The 26,642-nt window shown below is 37.3% G+C and overlaps 1 protein-coding gene across 8 annotated transcripts in view; it reads right to left on the bottom strand.

The window, feature by feature from the left end:
- Positions 1-650: 650 nt before the first annotated feature.
- LOC132053054 (uncharacterized) overlaps positions 651-26,642 on the bottom strand; it is a 33,194-nt gene continuing 7,202 nt past the window's right edge. For 2 of the 8 annotated variants that reach the window (XM_059444865.1, XM_059444884.1), the window contains 15 exons: positions 22,365-22,565; positions 20,807-21,062; positions 20,427-20,667; positions 20,185-20,354; positions 19,527-20,099; positions 18,659-18,825; positions 11,033-11,249; positions 10,664-10,867; positions 9,826-9,942; positions 9,302-9,544; positions 8,328-8,532; positions 6,025-6,230; positions 3,211-3,362; positions 2,039-2,303; positions 651-1,411 (listed from right to left, as the gene is read on the bottom strand). In XM_059444865.1, coding sequence (XP_059300848.1) covers positions 1,148-1,411; positions 2,039-2,303; positions 3,211-3,362; positions 6,025-6,230; positions 8,328-8,532; positions 9,302-9,544; positions 9,826-9,942; positions 10,664-10,867; positions 11,033-11,249; positions 18,659-18,825; positions 19,527-20,099; positions 20,185-20,354; positions 20,427-20,667; positions 20,807-21,062; positions 22,365-22,565 — 3,481 coding nt within the window. In that variant the 3' untranslated portion in view covers positions 651-1,147. Of the gene's footprint in view, positions 1,412-2,038; positions 2,304-3,210; positions 3,363-6,024; positions 6,231-6,253; positions 6,462-6,621; positions 6,679-8,327; positions 8,533-9,301; positions 9,545-9,825; positions 9,943-10,663; positions 10,868-11,032; positions 11,250-18,658; positions 18,826-19,526; positions 20,100-20,184; positions 20,355-20,426; positions 20,668-20,806; positions 21,063-22,364; positions 22,566-26,642 lie in introns of those variants that run through there. The other 6 variants (XM_059444874.1, XR_009414072.1, XR_009414073.1 and 3 more) reach the window with 6 other exon arrangements.

The following is a 26,642-nucleotide window of genomic DNA, read 5'->3' as shown; positions in this document are numbered from 1 at the left end:
ACAATACAAGACCAGACACTTTTAAAAACAAAGACAAGTCATTTCTTGATTTCAGTATTCCCTTCAACTCCCTTGTAGCTTATCCCAATTACAATTTTACTTGAAGTTCGGTTTTGTTCACGATTATGTAAGGAAAGGAAATTATAGGGGTGGAAGAACAAATAAAAGGGAGAGGTAAAATGGACTAAGGGTGCTGAGGTGTCATGTCATGTGGCATCCACCTCATCAAATGTCGGTACCACGTAGGATTGAATGTCCACCTTGAACAACTTTAACAGAGGAGGGGTATATTTGACCCTTTGCCGTTATTTATTTGACTCTGATTCAAACAAATTTCTAATAACTATAAACAACTATCCACACTCGGATACATACTAAAAGTAATATTAGATGTATTGCTTCTCTTGTACACCAAAAGCCGTCATTGTTCTCAAGATTGAGGATGTACACATTTCCAACTCCCCTTAGTTCTCACAGGTCCAGGAAAGAAATGGTTAAACAAGAGAAAACAAAACATAAATGTGAGAGGCTTCGCCATCGCATTTGGACTACGGAGAGAAAAAAAGAATTCGGCACGAAAAGAACAGTGCCCTATAGACTTGTGGATCCATTAAGCAATGGTTAGCACTTGGCAGAGAAATATACAAGTATACAACAAATCTAACAACCTTTATACCTTGTTTCTACACCAATGTACAAAAGAATCACAGCAACTGTTATATACAACATACAGAGGCGGGTCCAATATAAACTTGATGAGTTCGACCTTTAAATTTTAAAACTAAACTCATTGTACTTTTGAACTTATGGATTCAGGTTATAGCATTTGTTGAAATTTTAGGGAATTTTCACATATATCTATGCTCCACGTCGAAAATACTAGATTCAGATGAACCCACGACAAAAGGCTGCATGCACCCTGACAAGATAACTATGAATAAAGCGAGCTGCTACTGGAAATTTGCTCGCAGCAACAATCTCCTCTCTCATGGACATTCCACTGCTTCTGCGGATAGCATGATAAATCGACGAATCCTTCATTCAGGTCCTCTGCATGAAATAAAGGTGAAATAAAAAAAGAATGAAATAGGATCATGCCATGGGAATGAGATCCTAGTTGTTCCTTCAACAGCAAAAAATTGTTTATTCAACAGTTTTCCGGTGGCTCTTGACAAGATGATTGTTCCCTAAGCCTCCTCTCAGCAGCTATAGCAGCAGCAACAGAAGGTGGAAAATGCGTCAAGCTCCCAGTTGCCTTTTCATCAGTGGAAGGTGCCACCCTGAATAAGCATTCAACATCTCTTAGCGTCAAAACGGGCTGATCTTGATTCTTTCGGTTGCCACTAACAAATGAACCAGTATTCCTGCTCTTGTTCAGCTTATATATGCTCTCCTCAACTGTGTCTTTCACCTATTATAAAAAAGATAACAAGAAGAAAGAGATCCTAATGAATCACCCCAGTGCAGGATAATATGTAGCAACAATTGGTGTAATCCAAATAAATGAACAATGGGGAAGGGAGTTGCAAGAATACAAGAACCCCTGGAAGCATCCTTAGCACAAACATTGATACTATGTCATCTCGCCAACACATAAGCTTTAAATTCATATCAAAAGACTGAAATAGGTCTCCACCCACAGTAACTTCAGCAGTTCTCGGTTTCACAACTTTTTCCACATAAATGGAGCAGCAACATTTTTTTACCATGATAACGTTCCCTCCCCCCGACCCCAAACCCCCCACAAAAAAAGAGAGGAAAAACCCCACACAATAGGGTTAGTTGTGGCTCATGCTCAAACAGCTTCAAGGACTGGGTAGATATCCAATAATGCTAGTAATGACCTAGTTTTTCAAGGTTTATGTTGCTAATTATAGGAGATTCAATGACAGACAGCTCAGAATATAGTTAGAAAACAATATTACAAGTTTTGGTTCATCATACCACAAATTTTAGATATAACAGTGTTACCACACAGAGTTAGGTTCGGACTGCCAATTTCAATAATTAATAATGAAGTTTGGATAGAGAGACATACTATAAAACGGTGAACAAGAGTCTTATGTGCTTGCCCAATTCGATGCACTCTGCCAATGGCTTGTGCCTCTGCTGCAGGATTCAGCAGCGGTTCAACAAGTATAACATGCTGGGCTTCCAGAAGATTGAGACCATTGGCTCCATGCTGGATCAGGAGCAACAACACTTGAATGGATCTAGTTTCTGGTTGGCCCACATGTCTCTTGCCAGTTTCTTTGACATTGCTGCCGTGGCCTCTGAATTGGCTAATGGCAACGTGTGATTTCCTGTGAATGCAGTACTTTAGTTTAAAACTTGAAACTAATGTGTCATAGCACACTCTACGACATGCAACATGAAATGTTTAACCAAAAAATCAAGATCTGCTTCCTTCACGGATTTTAGGAATGAACTATGAATGCGGTGACTTCATTCCAACTATTAGCTTCAGTACGAAGCCCGACACTGCTTAAATTCACAGTAACATCATAAGTAAGATATAACAAGAGAGCTGATTCAAACTATGCCATTGACAAGCAATAGTGTAAATAATGGAGCTCGCTAACATATAGGAGGATGAAGAAGTAGAATAGCAAGACATAAAGCAGAGTTAATGGTTCGATGGGCTAAATTGAGAGATAGAAGCCTAAAGAGATAGAATATGTAGAAATAGCGCAAGAGAGGACTTTCACTTAAAAAGATAAGACTTACTAAAGTTTGGCTTGTATACCATATGAAAGAATCCAAACTTCCAACCCAGACTCTAAACAATTGTTGATTAGCATAAGACCATTATAAACGTTTTTGGAACCCTTATACAATTGACATGTGACATATTTCTCTAATAATCAGCTATATGCTTGACGTATATAGGACCGTAAAGATCAGGATACAACCTGAAGGGGTTTTCCACAAGATACAGAGACCTCTTTGTATTGAAATTTATTTATGCAAGGTATGATAGTGATTAGCCACTTTAGGTTTCAGAGCTAGATAGGCATCCTCAAAGATCCGTATTATTATCATAAGCATTCCATTTTCTTTAGATGGAGACTTTAGGCATAATGCAAGAATATAGAATTCAGTCACATGGTTGCTAAAATCATGAATAAGTGTTCCCGTTTGTTCCTAGGAAAAAAGCTATTTTTGAACTTAGAAAGAACCAAAAAAGGTTAACTACAAGCCAATTATTACCTTCCTCCTTTCATCCGCACAAAAGTTATGTTGTTAGCTGCAAACGCATGCTCTAATACATCAAGCACATCATTCCAACTGCTAAAGACAAGAACCTTAGCTTCTGGATCTGTGGAAGTGATCCATAAAATTCTCCTGGTAACAGCTTCAATCTAGAATACAACATTCATCAATTAATTGAAAATGCACTAGAATTTTTGTTCTTACATCCACAAATTCCTGCTGTCCTAAAACGAATTACGCAGTTCCATACTCAGTTCAAGTCATCAATTTGCAGTTACATTAAGCAATTATGTATTAAAAGTAAAAATTAATCAAAACTGCGACAATATGCAATGATTCGACGACATATAACACGTTAGTTGACTCTCTGTCTAGCAAGTACTTCCTTTTGTTTCAAGGTGCTTACAACTTAAATGGAAACGCTTCTCCTCAAATAATCTGATCTGATATAGATTTATTATTTAATTTGGAAGTTGCCTCTATCTAGCAAGTACTTCTTTTTGTTGCAAGGTAATTGATACAATCTAAATGGAAGAACTTCTCCTCCAACAAGCCAATCTGATATAGATTATATTATCTTTATTATTTGATACAGATTATGTTATTCTATATTAGTATTTCATTTGAAAGTTGACTCCGTCTAGCAAGTACTTCTTTGTTCCAAGGTGATAGATATAAACTTAAATGGAAGAACTTCACGTCCAACAAGCTAATCTGATATAGATTATATTATTCTATATTATTTGATTTGAAATTTTCACAACTTCCGTTCTTCAGTCTTCCCATTTCAAATCATTATCTTTATTATTTATTTATCAAATTTAATAAAATAATTTATTTGAATATTCTACTATTGATTTATGCAATATTCAGACTAAGCCCGCACCTATTTACCCTTGTTATGGATGAGCTAAACAACAGTATACCAAGATAAGATACCATCGCACAGGCTCTATGCAGACAATATGAGTTAATCTGAGTTAATCGATGAAGCTAGTGAGGGTGTCAATCAAAAGTTGGAACCATGAAGAAGCACTTTAGAAAGTACTGAATTTAGGATAAGTAGGAGTAAGACAGAATAGATGCATTGCAAGTTTTGTTAGCGAGATAGGAGTGAAGTTGAGGTGAAATATTAGACGGAATTGAGGTGCTTAAATGTAAATAATTTAGATATCTAGGCTCAATGTCCAAGGAAAATGGAATGATTGGTGAAGATGTTACGCATAGGATTAAAGTAAAGTAGTTGAAATGGAGAAGTGCCACGAGAGTGTTATGTGATAGGAAGATATCTACCAAAAAGAAAGCAAGTTCTATAGATCGACTTTAAGGCCCACAATGATGTATGGGAGGAATGTTGGGCCTATAAAGCCCCACATATTCGCAAAATCAGTGTCTCAGATATGCGAATGTTAAGATGGACGTGCGGTCATACAAGATATAGATAAGATCAGAAATGATCACATATATCAGACGGTGCAAGTAATGGATTTAGAGGATAGAATGAGAAAATGTCGCTTGAGATGGCTTAGTCATGTGTTACATAGACCTCCAGATGCACTTTTAGACATGAAAACGTGATCCTTGAGAGTGTTAAAAATGGAAAGGAAGACCTAAAATCACGATGGAAAGAATTTATCACAAAAAATTGAGGATATCTCAGAACCCAGGCAGATCTATTGACAGATAGAACCCAATGGAAGTTAAAAATCCATATAAGTGATACCAACTAAATGACTAGTGCTTACTATGACACCCTTAATATATCAGCGAAACAGCCATTGGAGTATATTAGAGAACACCTAGTGGTAGATAATCCTTAAGTACGTGTATTGAAAAATTATATACCTAAACAACACATTTATGATCTTGAAGATTCATACAACCGACCTCAAGAAGCTTGAGATTGTGGCGTATTCAGACTAAGAACCTGTTTCGCCAAGCTGCCAAAAACTTCTTATTTTGAGAAGCACTTCTGTCAGAATAACTTTTTAGAAAAGTGCTTTTGGAGAAGCAATTTGTGTTTGGCCAATTCGTTTGAGAAGTGTTTTTTGTCCCAGTACTTGAAAAGCAGATTGTATTGTCCAATCATTTCAAATAGTGTTTTTGAGTGTTAAATTACAAAAAAGACAAATATTTAGGCACGTTTTACAATTTGGATTATTTAAACAGAGAAATTATTTAAAATATTTATCATGAAAAACTTCTAAGTTATGAGAAAATTATTAACTCGTATCTTTTATGGCGATGATGTTGAGGAAAGAGACGGTAGACAAAAGATAGAAAACTTGTATTTAAAGTTGACGGACTATTCCAAAGAGGAAGAGGGGAAGAGAGATATGGGAAAAAGGAAAAAGACACGGTAGAAATAAAGAAAAAAGAAAAAAAGAAAAAAGAGTGTGTATTTAATTGAAAGATATATGTATTATATTAATAAGGGGTAGATTGATAAATGTAAATTTAGCATAGGATATTTTTTTCTTGAAAATTAAATTTCTGCTTCTTGGAAAAAGCAGAAATTTGTAGCTTCTTCTCAACAGCTGAAAACTGCTTCTGTTGCTGCTCAAAAGCACATTTTTTGTTGGACAAACACCTTAAATCTAAAAATTGCTTCTGTTGCTGCTCAAAAGCACATTTTTTGTTGGAAAAACACCTTAAATCTAAAAATGAGTGTTTTTTCCAAAAAGGGTGTTTTTAGCCTCCAAGAAGCTTTACCAAACAAGCTATAAGTTAGCTACACAGGAAGTTGCTAGGAAAGTATAATTCAATGATAAATGATTGAATTCAAATCTTAAGTACAAAAGTAAGGAATACCTTTGTACTATATGAACCTTGGACATTTGTAGAAGCTTCAGAATTCTCAGAGACTATAGAAGAAGATGGATATGACTTATTCTGTCGGTCAACAGCATAAGCAATATTTCTGCAGTCAGTATGCTGTCTACAAGTTGGGCACATTAACCAGTTAACGTGAGGCTTCCCTTGAAGGGCTAATCTCTTTTCAGTCATTGCAAACAAACCTGCAATGACAACGATCAAAGTTAGAGCATAGTATCACCTTTAGCATTCCTCACATAATAGACAAATATTCAGAGCGCTTATTCAAGTTAAAGCTACATGCATAACTTTTTATGACCCCACAAAAAATTAGTTTGCCCAAGCTGTGGTTAACTCAAACGTTGTACATAGAGAAATGAAGGTTATCCTTCTTTCTTTTCCTGCAACCCAGAAACCCCACAATTTTAGGGGCACTCAAAATAAAAACAAAAAAGCACACAGAGAATAACAGATATTAGGAATAAAATTCTTGACACGAATGTGAAGTACAAGAAATGTGCAGATAAGATGGGCATATCAGCTGTAAAATTAGATAGTGGATTAGATATAGCCACATGTGTAAATAGACGTATACTTGTGATAGCGTCCCACATCCAAAGCATGTAAATGGTCAGGATTTCTAGCTCTACACTGGAATCAAAACAAAAAATGTAACTAAGTAGGCAGCGAGCCGTTCAGATGAGACCCAAAGACCATGAAGAATACATAAGGCACGGGAGGGGCTTCTTCCTTCAACAGAGGTAATACTTATTCGTCTTTTTTTTTTTTTTTTTTTGAGAAGGTAACATGTTGTATGTATTAAACACAAAACAGTACATGGGTTGTACTGAAACCATATTTACAAGTGAGCAGAAGAGAGTAAACCAGTCTACAGTTCTAACAGGAACCTAATGAGTCTAGGATAGATATAGTATCCTCTGGGTAGATCTGGTTACACCAAAAAGAAAAAAGCTTAATACACTTATTCGTCTTCTTCCTGGTACTGTTGAATAAGGAACGAAACAAAAATATGAACTAGGTAAATAGAAATGGAAAGGAGATGTTTCTAATTCATCCAGATTTGTGTGCTGTATAAAGTATCAATATTCTCAAGCATAAGACACTCCATGCGTCCTCCCAATCTCCTCTTATATCTCACATGATACCACAATTTTTATGAGAAATGAACTCATTCATTTAATATTGTTAGTTCCTCTCCTCCAAAGTCAGGGTGGCGGGCATTAGCTTCAGTTCACTAGCACGTACTGGAGAAAGTTCCCTTCCAGCGGCCCTTTCTGTTTGTGATAGTTGACCTTTCGTGTGTACTGTTAATTAATAGCGACTACCACAGAACTCAAGTCAATCTTATGCAAACTGGGGAGTCTAGCTCCTCATATGCGTACTAGCTTCTTAATCCTTAGGTTGATTAATGTTCCAACTTGACCAATATGGATTCTAATAAACTCAGACGAGACTTGGGTGGCTGAAAAACCGTTCTGAGACTGCTTTGGATAACTGTTACCTACAACCTCTTAGAATCCATGCAGACTTAACGAAGAAGAAACCCCAATGGAAGAAAATATCTATACAGACGACACTAAGTAATTGGGGCTGAAGTACAGTCATGTTGGTATACTCATATTAATCTGGTGTTTGCCAGAAGAGTTTACAGTTTGTTCCTAGATTTGTATGCCATTGTAGAGATAGGCATGGACATAGAGGATTCATATAGCTGATCTAAACTACCTTTATATTGAAACGTACTAGTTGTTATGTATATTAACAGTGTAGCAACAAAGAACTGCTTCCATACTTTCAAAGTGGAAATAACAGCTCTAAAGTAATATCAACCCCAGGATATGCACTTATCTCACACCAGAATATTCAGAAACATGTCTAATTTACAAAATACACTCCTTTGCTCAAAGAGGGATTATCTTATTTATCAACTTGTCATTGACTCAGGTGGAAGAATAACCTATCAATAAAGAAGGAAAAGGAAGAAAAAGAAAGTAGTCCTGTACATGCATTAAGCTTAGTAAAATGAGAATGATCCTATATTAGAATAACTGAAAGCTCATTTTCTGGGCGTACACTATTTGGTCGAGTCCTTGCATTATATGTACATTTTAGCAAGGAGAACGTTCAGTTTCTAGAATCCTTATATAAAGTGCATGCAGTTACAACCCACAGCTTGCCAGCTTATAGCATTTCTAAAACCAAGAGGTAATATAAATAGTACATTCAGAATTACAATGACTTGAAGCAGAAAGGGGGATACAAGGTCACGAGAAACTTACATTTACAACAGATGACATGCCCACATTGGAACACCATCTGTTGATTATTGAGCTTCTCTTGACAAACAGGGCATGTATCTTCCTCAATAGTAGCTTGGTATTCTTTTTCTTCTTCTGCATGAGCCGCTGAGACAATTTTGGCTTCAGCTATAGTCGAATTTTCACTACTTGCAAGATGGTTAATTTGTTTGGATTGTACCAAACCCTGTGAAAGAGAACATCCCATAGGAATGTGAACACTCAAACTAAGTTCGAAAAATGCTAACACAGATAATAAGAAGTTGCTTGTAAACTTAAAAACATAAATAGGCAACGCCGCTTTATATGATTCTGGTGTCAAACAACTAGACATCCAAATTTCACCAATAAGTTGGCTTTCTCTTTGTACTTCTGAGAAAAGAGCAAGTAATTATGGAAAATGGATGTACCCACCTCTAAAATTTAAAAAGCGAAAATAGGGGGAAAAAGAAGAATTAAAAAAACCTGTTCCACAAGCCAAAGGAAATACAAGCACAAACATAGACTCAAAGTGTTTTTCACCTTTTCTTTTTCAGGCTTGCATCTCAGGACCATATATGAACAGAAAACCATGCCAACATCAGGAGCATCAAACATATTCTTTGGAATTAAGAGAAATGAAGCTAGACTTGTCACCTTACTAACATATGACCCATAGTCTTAAGACTTAGTTTCGCAACTCCTGCAAACTATGGTTCCAGGTCGTATTTCGGATAATTTCTTAATTACTTCTTGGACTTATTGCATAAGAAATGATGTAAATATTATCTCTATGGACGTGTTTCAATATACAACTAAGGTAGACAACAAACTGACCAGGATTTGTTCATAGACCATATTGGTTTATTGCAAAATGTCGAGTTCTAGTAATGTCTATTACTGAAGCGAATATAAATTCACATCCAGATACTACTGAATTTCATAATACTGGAAAACTTTGAACCTTCTGTTTTTACCTTCAAGTAGCGAAGCTGCCCCTTTATTCTTGATAAAGAAGATAAAAAGAAAAACTTTTCGCTAGACCATTCAGCACTGGCTGCATCTAATTCCCCCAGATCCAAGGCATCAATAGATTTGTCATTCTCATCTTCTTTTAAGCGTAGTCGAGAAGTTGCCATCATAATCTCATCATGAGCACGTAAAACATGCGCTTGAGCTGTTGCCAGGATTCTTGCTTGCGCATACTCCTTTCGCATACCCTACAAAGAACTATAGAATGAACTACCTTACATAAAGATACACATGTATTCATGTCGTCAAGATGCTGGTCGTGAGGGCTGTCTTGAACAGACTTTAATAGACCATTATCATTCAGGGGGGAGGGGGGAGGGGGGGGGGGGAGAGACCAGCCTCATTACTTCCCACTGGGCGAGAGGTGCACATAAATAGAAAACCTCCCTTCTTTTAAGAATGGGAAAGATCTGTGAAGGCAAAGCAGATAAAAATTTCAACTACTGACAAGGCTTTTATTCAGAGATACCTCAAGAAGCTGCAGCTGCTTTCTGGCTGCCGATACACCTTCAGCATCTAACAGGCCCCTGGAGTTGCTCTTGATAAGGCCCAACACTACTTCCAAATCAGATGGAGCTTTGGACACCTACTAAATGCACAATCATTAACGACTGCATACATCAAAGCTTAAATTATGCAGGTCTTATCCTGACCGATGACAGTAATTAGACAACCAAAGATAGAGAGATAATACCTAACTTACGCTCAAATCTGAAATTTCCAATCAAAAGATACACAAGTTTTCTAGTATATGTGATATTGGGAAACACAATTTGCAAATGTAAGTTCAGACTCTGTAGAAGATGAGACACATTTAATTTGACGTCATAAGATTAACTATGTTTTCTTGCAGCTCTGTCGCCGCATGTATCTTCATCAAATACGTGAACTTGATGTATGTTGGATGGGAAAGGTTCAGGAAAGCCATAAAAGATTTTAAAAAAAAAAAAAAAAAAAAAAAGAAAAAACCATTCAGGCTTAGCACCGTTAACAGCAGTCTGACAGAGAAAGCGAAAGGGGAATTAACAGCAGCAAATAATCAGAGCCGGTTGCCTTCATTAGAGCACTTATAACCACATTTAATAATTGGATATAACAGTAGCTTCTTCCAGTCATTGGCTCAAGCAATCCTATACTCCTATGAACACCAGAATCTGACAAAATTGAAAAGAACTTCTAACTTCTTCCAGTTCTTTGGCAGTCTAAGGACTAGACTGACACAGTGAAAAGCACAAAGGCTGCAGCTCCGTTAACGAAGTGAAAACAATCATTTTTTTCCGAATAAGCAAGATATAATCATTACGCACCATAATGTTCTCTAAGTCCCTCTTCTTTCCAAAATCTTCATATTCGGTGGTAGCTGAACCTGAATTCATGTCTGTTCGGGCTAAAGTTGTATAGAAACGATTCAGTGCAGACTTCTTTTTCTGCAGATCTACAGCCTCCTCAGCAGATGTAATCATCTCTCCACTCTTCCCTTTGTTAAGACGAAAAAGTCTGGCTTCATAAACCTGGAGAAAGTACAACAACCGCATAACATTACTACACCACATTAACCCGGAAAGAGGTAATGGGAGGAAAATCTCAGAATAGAGTACGCATCCCAATATTTAGATACCTTATGGGATAACTTCAGTCGTCAAAAAAAGAAAGAAGAAGAAACTAGAAAATCAGACCTGGAACAAGTCATTTAGTTCACAGTGAACACATAATACCCCTTCAGCATCAGCATAGCATTTTGGACAGTATCTAACACGGGCAATATCCTCCTTCCTAGGATTGCCCATTGTCTGGTCAATTTCCAAAAGCTTAACAAGTAAAGATTCCCTCGAACTTTCCAGTGAATCTAGACTACTCTGAATATAAATCTTCAAAGCAGTTATGCTGCGGAAACTGTGGTTACAACAATGTAAGGAAGTACACTATTAGCAAAATGATTAGTAACAAAGAGATTGGCATTTCAACCTTCTCAGATAAAAATTTTAAGGACACATTTGTAAACAAGGAATGCTTAAAGGAACAAAGGAAGGCTGATTTCTTTATGATTCTTTTAATAAAGAGAAAAGATCTGATTCTTTTTGTGAGATCCTCTAACAGGTTCTCCTCCTCAAAGAAAAGAACCAAAAATGGGCAAAAAGAAGAGCAGAGAAGCACAAAGAAAATGAACGAGAAGGGAAGGGGGAAACAGGCTCCTGTAGCATATGGTTGTCCATGGTGGAATTCTAGCTTGTTATGCTCACATTCTCCACCGCAAGAAAATTCTAGAAAGGAGCAAAAAGAAGTATTGTGAAGTCACGAACAGTATATATGTCCATAGTATGATCAACGGCATCTTTGAACAGAAAACGGACAAGACCCACTTCATGCTCAAAAAGCTACAATCTACTTATTCTTTCATAGAGAAAACACATAAAGTCCCCCTAAACTAGCACCTAAATTTCAAAAAGACACTTAAACTTTGCGGGGGGTCCTATTATCCCCCTGAACAACTCCGAACTAATACTATTACCTCCTTTCTCAATCAATCCCAGTTTGAAGAAAGAATGTAGACGAAAAATGACTATTTTTTATAAATTAAAAAGAGAAGGACCCCCACGCCTGTCCCCACCTCCTTCTCCCCTATCCCTTAACCTTCTTCACCAAATCAAAAATGGTGGAACATAGCTTCAGAAATGGAAATTAGTGACCATCTCCCTCTCCATCGGAAAAATAGAGGCTGACAGTTTGCTCCTCCTTCCATTTACTGTATAAAACAACACCCCCATCTCCACCTAAAACAAAGGACAAAAACCCAGAAATCAGAAGAAAAAAAATTCCTAACTCCATTAAAGTTCATCCTTCATCAATACCCAGCAAAAATCTAGAAAAAAAAGAGCTTAACTCCATTTTCGAAATTAGCAGTCACAACTTTACCTAAAAGCTTCACAATCAAAATCATTGCTTTCTCCCACTTTTCATCAGTAAGAACTCCATTAGAGACCACCATATCGTTGCTGCTAATCCCTCATTTAAAAAAAATACACACCAACATATACATATAGCATAAACTTGTTGAAAATAAGAATACTTTACAAAATTTAGTGAGAATGAAATGGAGATTTCAGATATAGTGTTGATTCCATATCCACACAAGAATTGTGAAACTGATCTCATAGTAGATTTATAGTGGTTCAATGATCTTCAAATCGGCCTTCTTTGTTTTCTTGCGTTTTAATTACTTTTTCATCTTCTCCTCCGGAAAATCAAACATCAGCCTAGTGATGAAGAAGAAGGGAAAAATAAAAGAGAAAAAGGTGAAAAAGTAAAACAAAAGGGGAAAAGAAAAAGAAATACATTTAATTGAAAGATTTCTCAAAAAAATCATCTTTTTTATTCCTCACGCTCTTTAGGAGAGTGATATACACTCACCATGCCAGGTGGTTAAAAAGGGCATAATGATATAAGTTCGGAGTTGTTCCAGGGGGTGATAGGACCCTTGCAAAGTTTAAGTGTCTTTTTGAAATTTAAGTACTAGTTCAGGGGAGACTTTATATATTCTCTTCTCTTATATATTGTAAAAAATGAGCATTTACATACATTAGTAGGACGGTTTTAAAATAAAAAATTATTTCATTGATGATGGACCAAGACGGTACCAAAAATTTCCAGTGTTTGGTATTTAAGCTTTTAATAAATCAATTCAGCTATCTATAAAAACTACAAAGTGGAATTTTTTCTTTCTTCAAGAGATTTAGCAAATAAAGAGATCTCTTTATTTTCTATGCCGGTCTATGATCTAGACATATTACAATCTCTTCGAATCACATAACGCTCATATTTTATGTTTTTTAGGAGCTAAATGAACCAAAATTAGCTTCTAACTGAAGCAAGAGGACTTCTTACAAACTAGACAAGTTGCTTACTTTCGATAAATCTTCGGCAAATCACTTAGACCTCTCCCCTAGGTTATTCAAACTAATGTGTCTCCCCTCCGATTAAAAAAAATATCTAATTTTCTACCTCCTCTCTAACTTGGAAAAAAAAAAATTAACTCCCCTCCGTCATGGAACAACCAAACAAGCTAACAGTGTTAAATTTGATGCTAATTTAACAAACCAGCTCATGTACTGTTGCGGAAAATTTGAAAATAAAAAGGAACAGGAAAATCGGATAATGAAATATGAGTACATGTATTAGGTTGAGGCAAGAAGGACGGAGTTACCGTGACTGGGTATGCAGAGGACAAAATATGAGCAGGAAAGAGGGAAGGGGAATTAGAGTGGGCTAGGGAGAACAGGGAGGAATAAGTGAAGGGGGTCGCAGTGGAGAATGACAAGGGGGCTGGAGGGGAATGGCAACTGGAAAATGAGGGAAGTTTATGGCATTGAGTAGGGAAGGGAAGGAGTTGCTAGCCAGAAAGAGGAACCAGGAATGGCGCTGGTTGGTAAGCTGGGAAGGAGACAAGGCAAATGGGGCTGGTTACAAGGGGAGATGGTGGCCAAATGGGATGGAGGAGGATATAGTGAGTTGGGCTAACGTAGAGGGAGAAGTAGGAGGAGCACGAATGGTTCGCCAGATAGAGAAGGTGAGGTGGAAGTGCTGCTGGCACTAATGGTTGCCCAGTTGGACAGAAAGTAGGATGGATTGAGTGATTGACCCAATAGAGGCCGAAGACAACCATCACATTTTTTTTCTTATGAACTACAGAAACAGAATAAATTTGGAGGGAAACCCGTAGATTTTTTAAATTTTTTGGTGAGATCATTGTCAATTGACAGTTCAACTAACGGAGGTTAATGGAAGTCGGGGGTTTGTGTAATCACGTCAAACTAGAGGCATGCCTTAGATACTTCTCTAATTAATTTGTATAATTCCACAGGGGAGGTCAAACAATTCACTCTAAATTTTATTTTATTTTTCCTTTTTCTGGTAAGCACTAAGATTAAATAAAAAGGAGCTCTTGTTTTTCCAACAGTTACATATCATGTTTTGAGAAGTGAAGTTCATCCAGGGTAACCAAAAGATTAGAATTACGTACTTGACAGGTTTGAGGCACACTGACAAGATTGTCTACCTCATATAGCTGCCAACTTATTTCTGAGATAAAAATTTCAACTCTGTTGCTTAAGTTTAGGGTATAACACAAAGGTTTTCCCCACAAAAGCTTGGAGCACTAATAGTTTTCTAAGTTTTCAAGATCGGCGCACATTTAGTCCAATCCAATGGTATTGTCTACATCTAACATAACAAGCCACGTGCAATAAAAACTCATCCATATACAATATACTCAACCTTCCTGAAGCTTCGGAAGGCTTTATTTACATTGAAAGGGCATGATTTCTCCTCCATTCTTCAGCTGAAACTCATTCGTTCCTCAAAAACTTCTCCATAGGGTTTGTCAGTCTCGTAGTTTGGTTTCAAGCGTAATTCACTATGGAAGAGAAACAAGCAGGTCATTTTTTTTTATAACTCTAGAAACTTTAGGTGATAATATGAATTTTTTTTTCATCAAATATAGATCGATTCTGTTGAGTTGGGACTACATGTGCACCACTTTTGAAAACTTCGAGAGCTATTAGTCCTCCTCCTTGTACTAGGGACTATTTGAGTGGAGACGCAAACTTAAGGGACGTTTTTTGACTTCTTCTCTAATTTGTTCCGTTAGATATAGATGGTATCCATTGATTTTGATTAATTGTACAATATACCAGTTTTGAAAACTTGGAGGATTATTAGTGCTTAACCGCTTATACATTATGGACCATTTGGTTGAAACCCAAAACTTTAAAGACTATTTCAGGCTTTTCCCCCTCTACTTTTTGTTTGATAAAGAAAAAAAAAAGTAGAGGTGGGAAAAGCCTGAAATAGTCTTTAAAGTGTTGGGTTTAGCTTCATGGAAAGAAAAAGAAAAGGATTGTATTTCCAACTAGTAGGTATCACTTAAATGGATCTTTTCTTCATTGTGCCCCATCTTTTGCTTAGTCTGCATTGACTCAAAGACATTGTAGGTCTTTCGTGACAACTTCATTCCAGATGATTTTAGGTCTATCTCATACCCTTTTAACACCTGCACTCACCATAGATTCACACCTGCGGACTAGTACATCTGCAGGACATGACCACACCATCTCAAGCGATCTTCTCTCATTTTATCCTTAATATGTGCAACTTGCACCTTCTGACCAATGTGGTCATTTTCAATCTTATCTAATCTTGTATGACCACACATCCATCTTAGCATCCGCATCTCTACAACACTTATCTTATGGATATGTTGGACTTTAGCGACCAACATTCAGTAACATATAATATTGCTAATTTTATAATGAGAAAAGACATCATTTCCCCCTGGAACTTGGCAGCAAAACTCACTTTAGCAACTAAACTTAACTGGTAATTATTTACCCCTAAACAACTTAACGATAATTATTTACCCCCTTAACGGGTGACGTGGCAAGAAAGTGTACTCAATCTCTTAAAAGCGCGTGGGAGGAAAAAATAAACACTAAAAAGTGATCCCAACTGCATAGCATGTCATCTTCTAATTGGATGATATATTAAGATTTTCTTAATATTTTATTTTCTATTTTAAATTAACTTTTTCCTTTTCTTTTCTTATTCTTTTCCTTCTCTTTTTCTGTTTCCTACTCACCGCTTCCCACTATTTTTTCTTCTTCTTTGTTTCTTTGTATATAGATTTAATTTATGGGTTTGATTTGACACAAATAAAGAGATTAAATTTGTTGAGTTAACAAACCCAGCCAAATTCCGACCCACACGTGGAAAACAAATCTATTCAAATGCATAAAGTTGACATTTGCATAAAATTGACATTTGCTTTGTTCCGTGTTGGTTTCTCTCTAGTGTTGTTCGGTTTTGTTATTAAGCTCTAGTTACTTTAATTTCTTATTACATATTCAAGGAACAATCTTCATCTGTTCAAATTACAATTTTGTCTTCCAAGAAATATTATTGTTATCAATTGAATGCACCCACCGTCCGGGCAAGAGGGGGGCAGTGGCAGGGTACTATTGTTGTTGTTCAGTGTTAACAATAACAATGACAATTGTTATTGTTATTCAAACGGTGGATTTGGAATTATGGTTGCATTGTCTCAAGTTTGAATTCATACTTATGTTAATTGTTGTTAATTTGTAAACCGAGATTAAGCACGTGAGTCGGAACATTATCTCGTATGTTAAGATTAAAACGCAAGCTCGATCCGAGGCATACTTTTCTTAGAAATGCAAGCTGAATATCTTTGGATGGCGACTTTTAGTTATATTTAGTTATCTGATCCCATAGACTTTTAGTCGTGTTTAACTAAAAGTCCGCTGAGGGGGCGTACTTTTAGTTATGTTTAGTTATGCCGGGTCCTAAAATGAGACTTTTAGTTGTGTTTAATTAAAAGTCCATTGAGAAAACGTACTTTTAGTTATGTTTAGTTATGCTGTATTTCTTATCGTTTTATATTGTCGTATTGTCCGGTTATTAGTATTAGGAAAACTTAATACATTGATCCGTGTGTGATTTTCGTGTTCAAAAGATGAGTTGAGTATTTTGGAAAGGAAAGCATCAACGATAGAGGAAATAACAAAAGAAAATATGAAAATGCAGTTAGCCGATATCCTTGAATGCTTATCGCTTGCTTGTCTCAAGTCAATTCATACTTATGTTAATTGTTGTTAATTTGTAAACCGAGATTAAGCATGTGAGTCGGAACATTATCTCGCATAAGAAGATTAAAATACAAGCTCGATCCGAGGCATACTTTCTTAGAAATGCAAAGTGAATATCTTTGGAGGTGCGACTTTTAGTTATATTTAGTTATCGGATTCGGCAGACTTTTTAGTTGTGTTTAACTAAAAGTCCGCCGGAGGGGCGTACTTTAGTTATGTTTAGTTATGCCGGTCCGACTTTTAGTTGGTTTAACTAAAAGTCCACCGGAGGGGCGTACTTTTAGTTATGTTTAGTCACGCCTCGTCCGTTCTCATATCGTTTCTTATATTGCCGTATTGTCCGGTTATTAGTATTAGGAAAACTTAATACATCGTATCCGTGTGGTGATTTTCGGGTTCAAGATAGTTGAGTATTTTGAAAGGAAAGCATCACCGATAGAGAAATAACAAAAGAAAATATGAAAATGCGAAGTGAGTTAGCCGATATCCTTGAATGCTTATTGTTTGGGCTCCTTCTACTGAAAGTTAATTATTTATTAGATTAGCTCATCAAAGGAGGAGAAATGACCTACTCACTCCCCTATACTTCCTAAAGAACAAACGTAATGAAGTCAGACAATGAAACGTGCTTTCACCACAAGGATAGTTGTATTTCTCGTTCTCTTCACTGTTTATGGCATTGCTAAAGAAGACAAGCTAATGTCTTTGCTTCGATATCCTAATGAAATTGTGTGTATACGAAGGCTTCAACCTAATCAATTTCTTGTTTGACACCTTAAGACAGTCAAGTTCCTGATGTAATACATGGACTTCGACTTCAATATGGTGGTGGTGGTGTTCTTCAATAATGAAGAAATCACAATGCAAACAAAAGGGGTGAGGGCGGAAGAAGGGGCGGCGGCGGTGTTGGTGGCGGGGCGGCGTGTTGGTGAGAATGAGGAGAAAGTAGAAGAAAGAGAAAAAAATAATAAAAGAAAAAATAAAAAATGAAGAGTTGGTAATTTTTGACGTGGCAATGACTCGGCAATGATGTAGGCAATGACGTGGCGCGAGTAATACACTCAACTGGTCCAGGCCGTGCCGGGGGGTAAATAATTATCGTTAAGTTGTTTAGGGGGGTAAATAATTACCAGTTAAGTTTAGTTGCTAAAGTGAGTTTTGCTGCCAAGTTCCAGGGGGAAATGATGTCTTTTCTCTTTTATAATTGATTCACTAGAATTTACCTTACAGACATAACATTTCACCCCAGTGAGCGGCCTGACACAAGTTGGAAACAAGATAAGCTATGGCTACATTTGTTCAGCATATCCAGCTTCAGATGTTTAGCAAACAAAACTTTAGCTACTGATTCAATAAAACATTTATGTGTTAACCCAACCATTGTAACAAATAAGACAGCACTAGAGAAAATGATTCCAGGAAAAGAAAACACTAATTTGAAAGAAATTGGGTACCATATTTACATATAAATCAACAGAGCTGACAACAAAGAATCCAGAAGAAATGCAAGAAGTTGGAACTCTTCATACTGCAATAAGGATGCCATTTCATGTGTCTTTCACAGCAATTGTCACCAAAGATGATAGCAAATCATTTTGATGGACAAGGTAAGACCCTAGAGTAGAAAATAAATCCATTACTAACCAGGGAGCAAGCTTTGATGCCCTAGAGGTGTTCAGAGTCCCAGAAACAGCTTCTCCTATTTTCCTGATCAATTCATTTGAGGAGTCCTTGTTTTGCTCGATATGATGCAAAGCTTCCAGCCACCAAGCAGTATACTGGTTCTTTCTATCACTAAATGCATTACATACCTTCAAATATAAGATATAAGAAAATGTAAGCGGAGCTTGCAAAGCTTGTATAGAGGCAGAGACTAAGTACGAAAAGAAATAGGAAACAATTGAGGGTTCAAAACTCAAGACATTCCAGGCACTTATGTTTAGTAGCTCATCCTAACTGCAGACAAAGTCAGAACTATCTTCTAAGAACACATTGACTAATTGGTCTCATGATTCTACAACTCACAATAAAACTAGATGCCTTTGGTCTGTTGATGCTACAAACTCTTTGAGGGAAATTCCTGAATATGAAAAATTAAACATCCAATGTCAAAACACTAAGCAATTACTAGTCATTGTTTTAATGCAAAAAAATGTTGTATTGCTTAGTCTATTTAAATTGTCTTCAAACTCCTTTACGTAAAAGCTTAAGCTGTTGGTCGTAATAGATATTTTCTTTTTCAGCTGTTGGCTGGAACAGATAGTTTCTTTTTTCACTGAGAGACTTTGCAGTGAATTATCAGTGAGAGCCAAGAAATGCGAATATAAATAATCGTGAGACATACTCTTTCCCAGGACCTTCTCTTGGACGTTATATTTCTTAGTCAAATATTCTCCCTCATCTAAGAGGTCAGTTGTCTGACAGATGCACTCAAGTCCAGGAAATATGAAACAGCATCCTCAAACAATTACAGACATTTTCCACATCTATGAAGGCCTATCCTGAATATTACCTGATCATATGACTTTTTGAATTCTTGTTGGGCCCCTGCCAGCTTCAAATTAAAAACAGATAGGAATTTTTCCTTCAACTTTTCACATGCTGTTGTCAATGATCGATAACTTGCACATTTGGAAAATTTTAACGCAGTGTCAGAATTTTCATCAACAAAATCTTTTGCCAATGTTTTTGGCATTAAGTTGGATGGATCGTCAGAGTTAGACGATAACATGCTTTCTTCCTTAACTTTGTCTTCCCTGAGTACAGCACCTTTATCGCTTTCTCCAGCATCTTCCATGTTGGGTACTTTATCTCTTGCGCTTCCAGGTGCACATTCAAGCTTTTGCGAACTGTCAGAACTGAGTGGCAGTACCTCAGAAAGGTTATGTGTAATATGGATGTTTAACAAAGGATCCAATCGGAAGTCTTCGGAATGGTCTTCTGCTACATCCAGTGCTTCTTGGTATAATGATACGGCTTGGGAATAATTTTGATTAATTATAGCAATACCTGCCAGTGCATTCAAAGCAACAACCAATCTCCGGAGGGCTTCCTCTCCTTCTACCTTAGTCTTACTCACCAGAACCTACAAAAATACCTTCTATTTACACGTCTGACTAGAAAAGGCTTTTAAGAAAAGATCAGTTTTCTGACCCTCACTAATCACTTACCGACAGGATCTCCTCCATAGTCATGGGAGACTGTTGTAGTGATCGCAACCCAGAGCTCCCAACTTGGGGATGGCAACAGGCTTGGCGTAGTTTTAGAAGTGAGTGAAAGAGCTTTGCAGCCTCTATGTTGGTGATAACAACATCAGATGCAGCATCTTCCAATTGGGAACCTGCAATAGAAGTAAATCTCAGAATACATTGCTTTCAATAGTATTATGAACGAAAAGAAGATATATAACAACCAGGTGCTTTTCTCTTGTATATATCATTTTTGAAACTTCCAATAAGCTCACGAGCATCATTCACACACGTCTCATGCTGCCTTTGATAAAAATGCTCTTCAATTGGTGAAAGAGAAAGCCAAGAGACACATTCTTCTTGAGGTGGAAGTTGCAGTTCATCAGCAACATACACCTTTGATGACCTCCACATTAGGTGCTTAAAGAAATCATGCGTGAAAGCCATCGCTCTGGAATCTCCCCTCTGGAAAAGCAAAGAGAGATTTCTGAGAGGGAGTGAGAAAGGGATAAGAGGACAAAAAGATAAGATAACGAAACTTATAAGCATTATTTGCAGTAAATATTATATTCAATGATTGCTAAAGAAAGGCCAGGGCACAAACCTCATAAGGATCACGTATAACATCGGTCCACCACCTAAAAGTATTAAAAGGACTTGCCTTTAGGAATCTCAAAAGACCAAACAAATCATCAAGCTTCCTTTGTATGGGAGTCCCTGTAATGCACCATCGATGAACTCCATATAGTCTTAGTGCCATTTCAGTTGCAGCAGCAGCATTATTCTCCACCATTTGAGCTTCATCCAGACATATTCTCCACCATAATATTCTTGTTAGTAGGGTAGGTACGACAGGATATCTGCAACATGATACGCCAGAGATTTATCCTCGATCTAGAAACAACGAAGGCCAAAGAATGAGGTACAAGTAGACACAGGCAGCAATCTGGTTAAATTTCCTAGCATAAGGTCAAAAGACGAGAAACCAGCACTATCATCATCACTCAAGAATATCTTTATGAATTGAAAGTTCCAAGCCAGACGTGTGAACATAATCACCTCTTCAAAGATCTGTTAGCCTGATCTTACTTTTCAAGCGAGATTGTCTGGGGATCATGCCTTGAACAAAATATATACCTATGATCCTCTAAACAAGTATTATAAGTGTTTTTGAGACCATTACTTTGCTTTCCACCAAGGTTTCAAAGAAAAGAACAGAAGAAAGGAAAGGAGTATAAAAGGAGAATGAATTTGATACTTGACATAACGGCTTCAGATATCCCCTAAACATCAAGGAAAAACATGGAAATTTTTTATCAGGTGTCCAAAAAAATCTGTGCATCTCCTCACACTAAAAGCCTTTTAAGTATTTCCAAATAGTACAAGCTTTAAATATCCTGCTATAGTTTCAGAGTTCACATAGGTCTGGAGAAGGCGCACAATGCACCAGTTGCATCATAATTGCATATGCATGATCATTAGCAACCACACGTCCAAGGTCATTATCATCAAATATGAAACTAAAGAAGTTAATAACATTGTTCAGCAAAAGAAAATTAAGGACGATACCTTATCCAAAAAAAAAAGGAAAAATTAAGGACAATAAAGGAGATTTACGAAATTAAGAAAACACAATCAGCAAGCCTACCATACACAGTTTCAGAGCCAATAACCTGGTCAAGTAATAGTCAGTCAAATACTTTTCAGAAGTTGTCACGAGCAAATAAAGGATAGGTACTCGGGGACAAGCACCAGCCAGATAGTGTAACAGAAGCAAACAAGGAAGCATTTGTCACTTTACAATAGTAATATGAACACATTCAGGAACTAACCAATAAAAGTCAACATCACAACCATGTCTCTCAAAAACCAAACAGATAGAACTTCCTGAGATCAATCACTCGAAGAGAAGGGGAACTCTGCTCTGGTAAGGAGTGACAGGTCAGATACATCCATAAAATGTACTTCGAATTAATAACAGAACCAGTAACAATCCGAGCTAGACTCCAGTACCATTTATTTAATCTGTAGCAATGTAGGAGCTTGCAGTGATGCCTTGATTTCAGCATTTAAAAGCCACAAAAATCAGCAAAAGCAGCACTTCTACCTTAGGGCAAGCAAACTCGTAAAACAGAAAAAGGAAATTGCAGGATGAAGGATACCTTTTCTCAAATCTTAGAGCTCGACGATCACCTTCATGCCTGTCAGAGTCATGTGATAAGTCCTCTTTCAGTACATCATAAGTTGTCAAAACAATGTTGGCACTGAGAAGTTCATTTATATCTGGCAAGGGTGTTTGTGATAAAGAGTTGTTCCTCACTCCTTCATAAATGCATGTTTTCACAGTACCAGGATTTGTATGACTAGCAATAGGAAGATATGATGGGTAAGCAATCCGGATAAGCAACTTGAATAAACATTTGAAAACAGAGTATAATTATTTTTTGACATATGTGGCCCAGAAAGGCAAGAAAACTAGCACTAAACCTATTTCACGTTGCCATTAAAAACAACCTGCCCTTAGTCATAATAAGAGGAAGAGCACATTAGGGAAAAGAGTAAGGTCACCCAACAAGTGACTGTACAAGCCAAGGCCATAGACAAAAGGAAACAAAAGCCCCTTCTTTCACAGTTTCCCCTGGTCACTCCCAGAAGTTAGGAAACAGGAAAATGTATAAAGTTTCCCTGAGTTCTCTGCAAGACAACAAAAGCACAGAAGTGGACTCATCAACCACATCAGGCCAACTAGCCCTTTATGCATTATGAGTGATTACTTTGATTATATCAGCGACAGGTCATCTAATTCGGAGATTTTTCAGACCTATTCTTTCCAAAATTTCGGGGCAGGATATCGTTTTTTTATTTTATATATAGCGGTATAGAAATTCTTATTCAAATTTCAGTACCAAGATGGTATGACCATGATACTAAAGTCAAGACTTGTATAGATTACATAACAGAAGATTCTGACTAGTTATACAACAACAACAACATACCCACTGTAATCCCACAAGTGGGGTCTGAGGGGGGGAAGGGGAGTGTACGCAGACCTTACCCCTACCTCGAGGAGGTAGAGATTCTAACAAGTTATAATACCAGACAAATCAGTAGAAAAAATCCCTTTGTATATCTTCAGTTCTTTTTGTTCTTTTTTGTGCTTCTTCTTTTTGTTGGGTTCTTTTTCTTTTTGGGGAGGGAGAGATGCAGGGTCATGTGTTTTCATTCTCTTATAAGTGGTTTAGGATCAGACCAGCATTAAACTGGCTACAATTTCTAAACTCACCCACATTTGAGTGGCAAAGTTCAATAGCAGAACCTTCTGTATTCATACACTGCTGACCGAATTGCCTATCACTGATAATGAGAAGCACTGCAGAAGAGGTCCCAATTTTAACACTTCTAGATTTCTACTTAAGCTTAAGGTCTTTATCAGCCTACATAATCTGTTATATAACTAGACACGGAATTTTCAACATACAAATACTGCAGTCTGCTGTTACCAACCGGCATCTCATAATTAAAGATCCACAACAACTCCAGCCATGATATTGCACAAAAGGATAAAAGATGATCAACACTCACCATAAAGACTTAGGATAAATGTTGCGGACAATATCCATCACATGAAATCTATGATTCACAAAGAAGTCTAGAGCACAATTTGTCCTGATTTGACTGGAGATGCAACAGAATAATTCCAGGAAAACATGACATCAAGAGACAGGATGAAAAAGCTGCCTAAGCTATAAGATGAGGATGTATGGATGTAAAATGCTTGTTTTCTTAACTGACTGAACATATAATCAAGTAATTCCATGAGAATGAAGCAACTCAAACAGCGGACCAGTAATATATGATGTTAGATAGTCAGAGTATTAAATGCTTAGTGTCCCACATCGGAAAATAGGTATTTAGTACTATGTAAAGTATGTATATAAAAAGGGTTAGTGTAAGACAGTTAAGTTACGCATCTTAATAATATTCTCCCATGCCTTTATTTCTCACATGGTATTAGAGCATTGGTGAGCAAAATTATTGTTGGATGCCATTCGAGCGACATCCGAAAAGAAAGAACTCGCCGCCATGCAATTTTCCGGAGATTTTAGAGGCTATCCGCGTCAAAATCATTTTTCGTCGATGTTGTGCAAAAACCAATACCACTACAAAGTTCCTCAGACTATGTCGACCAAATTCCAATAAATCAGTCCGGTAGGAACCTCCCTACGGCCGCTGACATTTAGGGTCCTGGCTGGTGTGTCAGCTTACACGCCAGCACGTGAAGCACTTTTTTGGCATGCTATGAGAAAAATTCTTCACTTGTGGTGGTCGTCTACCTCTTCTGATTCGTCCCATCAATTTTTTGTGGACTATCAGTCACTGGAACAGTGTTTTTTGGTGAGGACAGTGTTTTCTGGCAAAGTTTGTGTTTTCCGGCACTGTTTCATAACTTTGTTTGCACTATGGGTACTGGCTGAAGCTTTTGCAGCTCTCATCATTGCTTTCAGATTTTTTCGGCGGCTTCCCGGCGAAACCTCTGTCGACCAGCAACTATCCAGCCACTTTTCAGCAGTCTTCTCAGCAATATTTTGTGATTATTTGGTTAGAACTCTCTCCAATCCAACCGTGCCTTTTGGATTTTGTGTTTGGTTTTGTTAAGTCCCACATCAGTGCTTTAGGGGTGGGATGGTCTCTTTATATTGTCTTGGATAATCTTCATCTCTTGAGCTAGCTTTTGGGGTTGAGTTAAACCTAATGTCCATTTCTTTTTATGGTATCAGAACTAGGCCAATCCCAATTCATTGTTTGCCCGATGTTGGGCCCCCATCTTATATTACCCACGCTCCAGATTTCCACTCATGGGCATGCTGGGGGGTGTCGAGTTCCACAATGGTGAATTAGGGGTGGGATGGTTTCTTTATGTGGTCTTGGAAGATCTCCACCTCATAAGCTAGCTTTTGCGGTTGAATTACTCCTAAGGTCCATTTTCTTTATCAGATTCCAAAAACACAGGATTTGAAAACTCAAGTCTTATGATTACTTCGGAGCCCTTAATGGAAAGTTCAAACTATTTAGCTTGGGCTTCCTCATTGTGATGCAAGGGTCAAGGTGTTAGAGATCACTTGAGCAAAAAGACAATTGAGGGAGATGACAAGGCTCAAGCACAGTGGAAAAGATTAATGCTCAATTATGTAGTCACCTGTGGTAATCCTAAGTTGCTCGGACTAGGGTGCGGGTATCCGCTACGGGTACGGATCTGGGTGTCGGTTTCAGCAAAATCTAAATTTTAAGATTCCTAGGTACGAATCCACGCATGGATACGGATGCTAGAATTCCGCTGAGATAATTCAAAATTATAAAAACAGAGCTATAAAGATATTGTAAATTTTAAGAAATATTCTATGAAAACTTACATGTATATTGTAGAATTCAATCTTTCATTCTCAAGATGAGCATTCCATTTCCCATGTCTTAAATCTGTTTTATCTTTTATTTTTGAGAAATCAAATTCTCAATCCCCCCCCCCCCCGCCCCCCGCCCCCCCCAAAACTTGTCCATGGACTCCGGTCAAAGTATCCGAAGTTGGTTGACCGAATCCAAAACGTATCCCGCACCCGTCCCAGTCACGTGTCGAGACGGGTCCGGCATAAAAAATGAAGAGTCCGCATAACTTAATGGTAATCTATTGATTTCAAGTTGATGCCTTTATTTCGTCCTTTCCAGACATGTTATTAGTTTGGAAAAGGGCCACACTTTATATAGTAATGACATTCCTTTGCGTTGCTGTGCCACCTGGTCACACAGTGGTCTCATCACCAATCATTGACTCTTCTGTTCTCGCATCTCAGACAATGGAAAATCGGACAAGTCAAACTATAGAGAATCAATGAGAGGATGTTGTTTTGGAAGATCTCGACCCAAGTGTAGTTCTTATAATAAGCTTAGACACACTCGTGAAGTATGTTATTCTTTACATGGTCGATCACCCAAAAATATTCATGTTACTCAGACCGACATTGCAGGAAAGGGTTGTCTTTATCTAAAACAAAAATATAATGAGTTCCTTCAATGTCGAACAAGCAAGCAGACATCTCCACAAGTAGCCATCGTTGCTCGTAATTCTAGTGCTTGTGTTTCACAGTCTAATACTCTTGAACCGTGGGTCATGGACTATGGTGCTTCTGATCATATTTCTGGTAAAAAAGTCACTTTTGACTCAAGGATGCATGGATATCAAAAATGGTTGTTTTATTCACTAACTGAACATAGAGTCCAGTAATGCAAGGAGAACAAAGCAACTAAAAGTCAAAAACAACAATTAATTTTATGATAAAACATATACTAGTGCATATCTGCAAACTGATTCACAGCCAACAAATACAACAATAGACATACTGCCTCAAGGTTTCAAACTCAGTAAGTAGAGCTTAATACCGTTCCTC

The sequence above is a fragment of the Lycium ferocissimum genome, chromosome 1, assembly GCF_029784015.1.
Source record: "Lycium ferocissimum isolate CSIRO_LF1 chromosome 1, AGI_CSIRO_Lferr_CH_V1, whole genome shotgun sequence".
Lineage (NCBI taxonomy): Eukaryota > Viridiplantae > Streptophyta > Magnoliopsida > Solanales > Solanaceae > Lycium > Lycium ferocissimum.
This window is presented reverse-complemented; position numbering and strand designations above follow the sequence as displayed.